This window comes from Centroberyx gerrardi, chromosome 19 (assembly GCF_048128805.1).
Source record: "Centroberyx gerrardi isolate f3 chromosome 19, fCenGer3.hap1.cur.20231027, whole genome shotgun sequence".
NCBI classification, from domain to species: domain Eukaryota; kingdom Metazoa; phylum Chordata; class Actinopteri; order Beryciformes; family Berycidae; genus Centroberyx; species Centroberyx gerrardi.
Window position 1 is genome coordinate 26696498 of NC_136015.1, and position 10434 is coordinate 26706931.

Consider the following 10434-nt stretch of genomic DNA (forward strand, 5'->3'; position numbering starts at 1 on the left):
TACTTTTTAAAGGACTCTAGATAACTGAAGTCCTCGGTTGACAAAATGAAAACTCTTTTACAGACAGGATCGTCTGGATGTTGGAGATGTTGAACGACAAACTATGAGGTTCTGATTTATTTTCCCAAATGGATATAAAGAGTTTTGTAAATGAAGAGTTCAGCTGAGCCTGGATCTGTTGCTGTAAATATTAGAGTCAGTCCAGGATCTGCTGCAGTTTAAATGATTTAACTACAAAGAGAAGACGAGTTACAGTGGAGAGAAACTCTAAGAACCTGGAATAAAGTTAGATCAAATAAATTTAACACTTCAGATGAAGAACCAAAGAAGACAGGATGAACTTTTACCTGCAGTCTAAATATAGAGAAAATTCACTTTAACAAAGTAGAGCTCGTCTACTAATTTTTATTTATTTGAATGTTGTTATTATAGATAATTTTATTATTTATTCATTTTTCAATATTTATTCATTTTTTCCCTTTGTTTGCTGTTGTTGTTATAGCTGTCATCCACATCACCATGACAACTACATCATCATCAGGACAACATGGGCACATCTTGATGACATCACAGATTAGAAAGTTGACTATATTCATTGACTAGAAGTAATAATAACTGATACATGTTTATATAATGAATCTTTAAAATGAGCGGTATTCCCATTACAAAAAGGGATGGATTGCATACATGACATCATCTTCATCATCATCATCATCATCATCATCATCATCATCATCATCATCATCATCATCATCATCATCTCTAACTGTGCTGTTCCACTGTTACAGAGACCTTCACTGGTAAAATCTTCAGAGAGAGTTCATTGTTGGTGGCAATGTATGGAAACAGCCTGTCAGTGAAAGTGTGTGTGAAGGTGTGTATGTGTGTGTTAGTATCAGGATCAGAGAATGACAGCCTTCTTCTGTTCCAGTCCAGATGCAGTCTGATCCTCTGGAGCTTCTTCTTCACTGGGAGATCAGTGCCTGGATCTGATGGGGAGACTGCTCCGTATTTACCATCAGAGAACCATATTGTCCATAATGCAGACCATATGTTTCTCTTCCTCTGGACAGACTCTGCTGCCACACCCAGGTACCACACTGTACTGTCTCCAACCTCAACATCCCAGCTGTGAGTTCCTGAGTTAAAGCCCTCAGATCCCAGGACAGTGAGGTAGGAGTCAAACCTCTCTGGGTTTTCAGGAAGCTTCTGTTCCTCTCCACATCTCACACTGGTCAGATCTTCAGACAGGATGAGTTCTGGATTGGCAGTGTTTGGGTCCAGAATCACAGGAGTGTAGGAGACCATCTCCTTCATCTTGTCCCAGACTGTGAAGCTCAGGTTGCCCAGGTGTTTGGCCTCGTCTATCAGAGCTCCTGAGACCAGCTGTGGATCCTCCAGCAGGGGGCGCTGGACTCTTTCCACTGTAGCCTTGTAGTTCTGCAGGAACGAGACGTCTTCAGCTCTCAGCTCCTTCTCTATGGCTCTGACTGTGTCTGAAAGAGCTGCTATCTCTCTGCTCAGACCCTCGATCTTCTCCTTCATCGTCCGACTCTTCTGCTCCTCTTCCTCCCTCAGTGCAGCGATCCTGGCCTCCTCTTCCTCTTGTAGAAACTGGTGAAGCTTCTTAAACTCCTCCTTAATCTGCCTCTCTGTGCGTCGGGCCTGGACCTTAATGTGTTCTGCTGTTTGATCACAGTTCCCTTTAACTTCATTAAAGAGCTCCAGTTTCTCCTTTAAGGGCTTCAGTGATTCCTGAAGTTCCTCCTTGTGATCCAGTGCAGCTTCATCGATGGGTCTGATTCTGTGGTCGGTGTGTGTTTTTGAATCTCGACAGACAAGACACACTGTCTGCTGATGGTCCAGACAGAAGAGCTTGAGTTTCTCAGAGTGCAGACTGCAGAGAAGCTCAGATCCTGCTGAAGCTCTCTGATCTCTCTCCAGTAAGAAAGACTCACACAGGTTCTTTAACGTCAAGTTACGAGGTGGTTCACTCCTTGAAGATCTTCTCTTACAAAGTGGACACTCATGTGTTTGTTTCTCTGTCCACCAGCTCTGCAGACAGGCTTTACAGAAGCTGTGGCTACATGACAGGACGACAGGATCTTTAAAGATGTCACAGCAGACAGAACAGGAGAAATCCTCCTCTGATCTGGAAGACATTTTCTCTCTGAGTGAAGCTGAAAACAAACCAGACAGACCGCTCAAACAGGAAGTCAGTCAGTCGTGGCACCACTCCCTCCTCTAGAATGTTCCCTGAAAGTTACTTTGACTTTGAGTCGTGTTTCTTCTAACACTCCTGAGTCAGCAGCAGGTTAAAGTGGCAGTATTCCCAGTATTCCCAGTATTCCCTCCTGTAGCTGTCCTCCCTCAGTGGAAGTCGTGGGTTTGGTCTGAAGGTGAATCTTATCGTCTGTCTCTCGGTGTGTGTGTCTCTTCTCAGTGAGGAGTGAAGAATAATAAACTCTGTTTCCTGGTTTGTCTCAGGTGAGTCAGGTAAGGGGCGGAGCTTTGTCAGCCCATTTCTCCTAAATGCTCAGCTGTTTACTGTAATAGAGCAGAGCTGAGTTTCATTCACAGTGTTTCTGTGATGAGCAGAGACTAGGACCCAGATGCAGACACACGGAGGCAGATAAATGATGAAAAAGTACTTTACTGTGAGTCGAGCAAAATACAAAAAAGGCAACTAAACCAGGCAGAGTCAGACAAGACAGAGTTCAGATAACTACAAACAGAAACATGAACAAACGTGGGACAGCTAGGAAGAACACACTAGACAATCTGGCAGGGACTGAAGGGAAAGTGACTGGTATATATATGTTGCTAGAGTAATTGTGAATTAAGGCCAGCTGGTGCAGGGAGGAGCTGGACTGGACTGATTGAAGCTCTCAACGGGACCTAGAAACACAACACATAGACAAGACACACAGACAAACAGACAAAGAGATCAGAGAGGAGTAGGAGAGGCAGGCGGGTCAGGAGGTGAGGCAGGCAATGGAACAGTCGGTCCCATGACAGGACCCCCCCCCCCCCCAGGCACGGATTCCAGACGTCCCACCAAGCCGATCAGGAACACCGAGCAGGGTGGGTGGAGGGGGTCTGGAGGAGGGGTTCAGGGGCAAGTGGTCTGGGCGCTGAAGAATGGAGCCGGGGACTTCAGGCGGACGGCCTGGGGACTGGGCAGACGGGCGTAACAGATCTGGAGGGCGACCAAATTGCAGGAGCGAAGGGCAGAGCAACGCTGGACGATGGTCAGGATGCTGGTAACGTAGACAAGACCGCTGTGGAGGCCGGCGACGTAGGCAGGACCACTCTGGAGGTCGGCGGCAAGGCTGGAGGTCAGGAAAGGCAGCTGGTACCAGAAGATTCGGCTGCAGGTCGGGGCAGGCTGCTGGATAAGCATCCGGCGTCTGGAGTTCAGGACCGGAGGCTGGCAGCTGGAGTGCGGGACCGGAGGCCGGCAGCTGGAGTGCAGGACTGGAGGCCGGCAGCTGGAGTGCGGGACCGGAGGCCGGCAGCTGGAGGTCTGGCTGGATGTCGGCGAAGACGGCCGACTGATGATCTGGGAGATCATCTGGGAGGGACGGCCAACTGGGGTTCAGACAGGACGTCAGTAAGGATGGCCAACTGGGGCTCAGGCAGGACTTCGGCAAGGACTCTGTGGCGCTGGGCAGCTGAGAGAGCCAGTGGTGTCGGGAGCCATGGGGACCACGCCTCCTTTTGGAGACTCCACAGTACCCCGTGAAAATGGCAAATCGAGTCCCTTGAAAGGGTGACCGCTGGGTGTCAGGGCGGCTCCTCAGTTGTTCCGTAGAAGACTCTTGGGGTTCAGGGCATGCCGGATCAAGACAGGCAGGATCAGGACAGGCAGGTAGCGGGCTAGCCGGCTCCGGACAGGAAGGCTGCAGGCTCACGAACCCGAGCCTAATCGACTGGCTGCTGGCAGCCCGGGGTGAAGGCCGATTGCTGGCAGGCTGGAGTGAAGGCTGGGAATCAGGTCTGTTGCCAGCGAGCCGAGGTGCAGGCTGGGAATCCGGTTTGTTGCTAGCCGGCTGGGATGCAGGCTGGAAGCTAGCAGACTGGAGGCTAGCAGGCCGGGAAGCAGGCTGAGAATCAGGGGCGTTGAGGAAGTCAGGTAACTAATTCCTCAGCCAAGGCTTAGAGGACGCTTCCCTGCGTGCCATATTCAGAGCTGCCTGTCTGTACACACTACTGCAGCAAGTCATGCAGCTCATCCTCAAATGATCCGTCTGCTGGGTCCATGGTTGGCCAGATTGTTCTGTGATGAGCAGAGACTAGGACCCAGATGCAGACACACGGAGGCAGATAAATGATGAAAAAAGTACTTTACTGTGAGTCGAGCAAAATTGACTCCCATGACAGTTTCTCTCTCGTTGCTCTCTGGGTATTGTAGTCTGATAGAGGCTCCAGACAACTAGTGTTTGATTTGGATTTGAAGAGTTTGAATCCAAAATGAGATTTCCAAGAGATTTGTAGATGATGTGAGAGATGAGATATATTCAATTATGAACAAAAGGTAATGATTCCAAAATGAATACACAGTGTCTTGCGAATAAACTGTAGATTTCTATTTCTAAATCCAGAACACAATAATGATAATCGTGAGAGCTTAATTCTTTAAAGGCATGTTGTTCAGTTGTAACACCGTGGGACTGTTAAATACACTATCACTCAGGGACGTGCAGAGAGTTCTTCAGGGGAAGGTGCTCAAATGAAAAAAGGGGCATAAGGGGGGGACTCGACTCCAATAAAGTCGATTCTTGATTCCATCACATCGACTCTGAGAATCATTCTACTAATAAACGGAATTGGAGTCGACTCCTGTTGCAATCTCGACTCCAAACTCTGGAATTGAAGAAACTGTTTAATTTAAACAAAGTTGTAATTAATTCTGATTTAGGCCTACCTATACTAATCTGTGTTTGATTGCCTTGGTCTGATCCATTTCACAAGTGGGGAGCGGGGGGGGAGAAATTGAAGGCTCATTGGTTGAATGCCAACCGGCGTAAAACTTAAATTTTGGTGTTGATTTTAATTTGGAATCAGAATTGATTTAGAATCGATTCCATCAATTCTGTTACAAGGAGTCGCAGTTGGAATCGACTCCAAAAAATGTGGGATCCAGCAGCTGGCCTATCAGTCGTCCAAGCTATTCAGGTCCGTCAGTCCAAGGTTCGCTGTGTATTAGTGTGTGTGTGTGTGTGTGTGTGTGAGGAGAGACGTGCGAGAGAGAAAAGATGGGACGAACAGTTACTAATGTTGGCTAGCTCCCTAGATAACCTGCTAACTGTGACCAAATATCTTAAGTAATCTGAAATAAGCTCTAAGTCTCGGCTGATCTTCTTCATTAACATCAACGTTAGCTATCTGACAGCTCTAGTAACATAGCAGGCTAGTTCATACTAGCAAAGACTTCTATCTGGTAACAAAGCACAAATCAACTGAATTATGTTACAAATGGAAAGCACAAAAACTACATATCAAGTCAAATCAAGTTTTATTACAAGTTTATTACAGGTACAAATTGATGCAAAGATAATTCAGTTTACTTTTCACCGTGTGCGTCATCATACTGCTGTGAGGTCATACTGCTGTGAGGTCATACTGCTGTGACGTCATACTGCTGTGAGGTCATACTGCTGTGAGGTCATGCTGCTGTGAGGTCATACTGCTGTGACGTCATACTGCTGTGAGGTCATACTGCTGTGAGGTCATACTGCTGTGACGTCATACTGCTGTGAGGTCATGCTGCTGTGAGGTCATACTGCTGTGAGGTCATACTGCTGTGAGGTCATACTGCTGTGAGGTCATACTGCTGTGAGGTCATACTGCTGTGACGTCATGCTGCTGTGAGGTCATGCTGCTGTGAGGTCATGCTGCTGTGACGTCATGCTGCTGTGAGGTCATGCTGCTGTGAGGTCATGCTGCTGTGAGGTCATACTGCTGTGAGGTCATACTGCTGTGAGGTCATACTGCTGTGAGGTCATACTGCTGTGAGGTCATGCTGCTGTGAGGTCATACTGCTGTGAGGTCATGCTGCTGTGAGGTCATACTGCTGTGAGGTCATACTGCTGTGAGGTCAGCTGTGTTTACATCGGAGAACTCGGGCAGAATGGATCTTGCCTGAATTTCCGACCGGGAACTCCGAGTTGAACGACCGTTCTGTTGCACTTTTCCGTGTCGGAAATCGTTTTTTCTCCGAGTTCCAAGTTCAATGGAATGCAGCATTATTCCAAACGAACAGGAAATGTAAAACGCATCACTTCCTGTGCGGCAGAGGATTTTTCCCAGGAAGGCGTGACCAGAACAGACAGGTATTGATTGGAAAATGTTTATTATTCTTCTTTTAATATTTCTTTCAACACAAAACCAGACGTCAGTGTAAAAACCAGCAGCAGCAGACTGAACCTGACAACCTGACACACACACACACACACACACGCACACACACACACACACACACACACACAGCTCTGTCTGTCAGCGACACACAGTACTCTGGACTGAGTAAACACACTCCTGCTTCCAATCTCACACACCTCACACACACACACACACACAAACACACACACTGTTCTGTGTTCCTGTTTATTGAGTTTACTCGGCTACCTCACTTCCTGTAGCTGTCACAGTCCATTTCCTGTCCAGTCGGTGGGTTCAGACAGGCCAGTCTCACCTCCACACACACACACACACACACACACACACACACACACACACACACACACACACACACACACACACACACACTGTTTCTTTATTAATGGCTGCAGTGCTCTGAAGCCAAACACCCCTCCTCTCTTTCCTTACAGCTTTTCAAAACACACACACACACACACACACACACACACTATTCCCCACCTCTCTTGCTCTTTCTGTCACTCTATCAATCTCGCTCTCCCACTTCCCCTCCCTTCCCTCCCTCCTCTCTCTCCTCTCCCTCCTCTCTCTCCTCTCTCTCCTCTCTCTCCTCCCTCTCTCCTCCCTCTCCTCTCTCTCCTCTCTCTCCTCCCTCTCTCCTCCCTCTCTCCTCCCTCTCCTCCCTCTCCTCTCTCTCCTCCCTCTCCTCCCTCTCCTCTCTCTCCTCCCTCTCCTCCCTCTCCTCTCTCTCTCCTCTCCTCTCCCTTCTCTCCCTCTCCTCTCTCTCCTCCCTCTCTCCTCTCCTCTCCCTTCTCTCCCTCTCCTCTCTCTCCTCTCTCTCCTCCCTCTCCTCCCTCTCCTCTCTCTCCTCCTTCTCCTCCCTCTCTCCACCTTCTCCTCCCTCTCCTCTCACTCCTCTCTCTCCTCCCTCTCTCCACCTTCTCCTCCCTCTCCTCTCTCTCCTCTCTCTCCTCCCTCTCTCCTCTCTCTCCTCCTCTCTCTCCTCTCTCTCCTCCCTCTCTCCACCTCCTCCCTCTCCTCCCTCTCTCTCCTCTCTCTCCTCCTTCTCCTCCCTCTCCTCCCTCTCCTCTCTCTCCTCTCTCTCCTCCCTCTCTCCTCTCTCTCCTCCTCTCTCTCCTCTCTCTCCTCCCTCTCTCCACCTCCTCCCTCTCCTCCCTCTCTCTCCTCTCTCTCCTCCTTCTCCTCCCTCTCTCTCCTCCCTCTCTTTCCTCTCTCTCCTCCCTCTCCTCCCTATCCTCCCTCCTTCTCCTCCCTCTCTCCCTCTCCTCCCTCTCCTCCCTCTCTCCTCTCTCTCCTCCCTCCCCAGTAGTAAACAGGAGACAGAGGGGTTTGCTCAGTCTCTGTTCAGTTTATTATTCAGTTAGTCTCAGTATGAACTCAGTTCAGGTTCGAGGCAGCAGACTCGTCTCGTTCTGCTGCTGACTGAATATCCCACTCAACTACAAGTCCTGCTACGTTGCTGACATTTAACTTAAAGGAATAGTTCACCCAAAAATGAAAATTCTGTCATCATCTACTCAGCCTCATGCCAGTTGAAACACAGGTGAAGTTTGTCCATATAACACACAGGGAGGCTGCAGCACAACTCTATAGCAGCCTTCTCCAAAACAACTGAAGTCAGTGGGGACCAGTTCTTCAGAGCTCCAACAAGACCTGCAGTATATTTACACCATCATTTAGTGCAAATCTTAACTACAGCTGATTGATTTGCAACACATAATGGTGTATAGGTCTTTCTATTCACAGTGTGATTGTTTGGTCCCCATTGACTTCAGTTGTTTTGGAGAAGGCTGCTACCAAGTTGTGCTGCAGCCTCCCTGTGTGTTATATGGACAAACTTCACCTATGTTTCATTTGGCATGAGGGTGAGTAGATGATGACAGAATTTTCATTTTTGGGTGAACTATTCCTTTAAACGTACTTTTTCTTCTTAAATACATCAAGTTTTTGATAGATTGTCCCGTTGGCCAGCTTAGCCGTTAAGTGATGAGAACATAGACACCAAAATCATCCAAGTGTCACCGGTAGATCAATAACTCCATGCTAGCAGAGTGATAGTTAGTGTATAAATGCTAAATTGTTAGCATGGAGCAGCGAAGCCAACGATCTACCAGCGACTTATGGATGACGGGCCAAAAAACTTGGAAGTTGGAATAATAGCACAATTTCGCAAAATTAGGATTTAAATTAAAAGACTTGTAGTCACAGTGGTGAGAATGATCGTTTTTATATTGATAAAGTATCCAAAGAACAGTGTTTCTATCAATGCAACCTGCACAGAACAGGGTCAGATGTGGAATCAAAATCAAAATGACCCCCAAAGAATCACAACAACATAAAAGCACAGGGGGAAACACTACAGCAGAAATGTCACACATAATATATATATACTGTATATTTATATATTTTTAAATGACCTGCTAAAGACTGAAAGACTGGACCATCATGATTTTATTGTACTCCAAAACATATCTGGATAAAAGCCTCCACCATGTGACACGAGAGGAGTTAAACATGAAGAGATGGATGATCCACCATTTAAAAAACAAAAACATGACACCCACTCCCCCATACTGAGTGAAGCACATTACAGGTTAGTGTTGAAGTTAGGATTCATCTGAAGACTTCTGATTATAAAATACTTTTTTTCTTAGGGCAGAATCATTTATGTTTGTCAGATATTGCCTGATGAATAACAAAATTATAGGAATTTACAAAAATGGATATATGAATATAGCATTTTGCAATTAAACCCTTTGTTTGCTCATTATGTAATTTTAATTACATATCAATTAAACATAAAAAAAAAATATTTTCCCAAACTGACACATCAGAAATATTAACAGTGAACTCAACCTGCATGCTGAGCCTCAGTAAATCCTCCAGGACTCGCAGCACCGTCACAACCTGAAGTCCGATCCACTTCAATTAGGTTTTATTACATTTATTACAGCCCTGATGTATCTCATTAGTTATATTGGTACCATCCACTATCATTTCTACACAAACCTTATCCATGTTCACAGAGAGCATCACTATAAAACAGATAAGAGATATTTGATCACTGTTTATCAAAGACAACATGAATATGAACTCTGGATCAGCCTGTGGTTTAATACAGGGTTTGTTTTATCGTCCTATTATTGAAAAATACCCTGAAATAATCTGACTGGTTCATGTTCACAGAGGCAGTAAAATAATTTCCTGCTGTCTGAGAGAGATGATCAACATTTTTTTTTCTCCAAATCTTTCAATATTTAAGAATCAGATTTAAATATTGTTTTATAGCCACAGAGAAAGTAGCATTAGCGCAGGAGAAAATCTAATTATTAAATTCATTAATTCACTTCACTTAAAATATCAATGTCCTCCATGTATTTGCCAGATGAAAAAATTAATTCTTCGAGCCATATCGTGTGTGAATTCCCTTATAATAAAGTCACATGTGAAAACCTGTGAATTCAAAGCTCATGTGGGTTTTGGACTCGTCAGTTTCATATGTGAGATTTCCCACTTCCCATGCGCAAATCACATTTCCACCTGTTTATTGTCTCTTTGCATGTGAAATTTAAGTTTTCACATGTGAATAAATATGTAATGGGAGGTTAAAAATGTTGGAAAAAACACTTTTCACCGATGAATGAAATTTTCACATCTGAAGTAAAAACTGTCACATGTGATGTCAGAAAACAACGTGAAACAAATTGCTCACATATGAAAACCAACGTGTCCCAAAAGCACATGTGCACAAGGCTTTTCACATGTGACTTTTTTTTTGTAAGGGATAATTCAGAGTTTTTAAGAGGGAACAATGAATGCCACTTCCTCTCTACAGAGTCACAGTGATTGGATCCTTGAGTCACTGACTGAATTTGAACTTCCCGCTCACAGCTGAGTGTTTTTCAGCTGTATTTTTTGGCACAAACGTGATGTTTCCACACCGCTGAAGTGTCTTTGAGCAAAACACTGCGCCGCTCCCTCGCTGTGAGTCGCTGTGGGTCAGAGCAGCAGCCGAAGGCCTGAAATGTAAAA

General features: G+C 45.9%; 2 protein-coding genes across 6 annotated transcripts in view; both read right to left on the bottom strand.

Annotated features, from left to right (window-relative positions):
* Nucleotides 1-654: 654 nt before the first annotated feature.
* Nucleotides 655-9486, bottom strand: LOC139932360 (nuclear factor 7, ovary-like). Of its 2 annotated transcripts, none has more exons than XM_078290254.1 (2): nucleotides 9412-9486; nucleotides 655-2142 (listed from the first exon to the last, which is right to left on the bottom strand). In XM_078290254.1, exons 1-2 carry the CDS (start codon nucleotides 9484-9486, stop codon nucleotides 763-765), a joined length of 1455 nt encoding a protein of 484 aa, XP_078146380.1. In that variant the 3' UTR covers nucleotides 655-762. The 2 variants fall into 2 exon arrangements, with proteins under 2 accessions (XP_078146380.1, XP_078146381.1); XM_078290255.1 differs by lacking the exon at nucleotides 9412-9486 and adding an exon at nucleotides 2268-2316 and having other exon boundaries at nucleotides 655-2180.
* Nucleotides 8836-10434, bottom strand: part of LOC139911314 (BCL2/adenovirus E1B 19 kDa protein-interacting protein 2-like) — a 225970-nt gene continuing 224371 nt past the window's right edge. For all 4 annotated transcript variants that reach the window (XM_078290274.1, XM_078290272.1, XM_078290275.1 and 1 more), the window contains one exon: nucleotides 8836-10434. This exon is cut by the window's right edge and continues 128 nt beyond it. The gene's annotated coding sequence lies outside the window, so the exon portion shown is untranslated.

Bases quoted from the DNA above. Each gene is read 5' to 3' on its own strand.
- LOC139932360 (XM_078290254.1), bottom strand. From the start codon at position 9,486: ATGTTGTCTTTGATAAACAGTGATCAAATATCTCTTATCTGTTTTATA. The intron at 2,143-9,411 runs GTTTGTGTAGAA...AGATCAGAGGAG, and splicing joins TCTCTGTGAACATGGATAAG to GATTTCTCCTGTTCTGTCTG.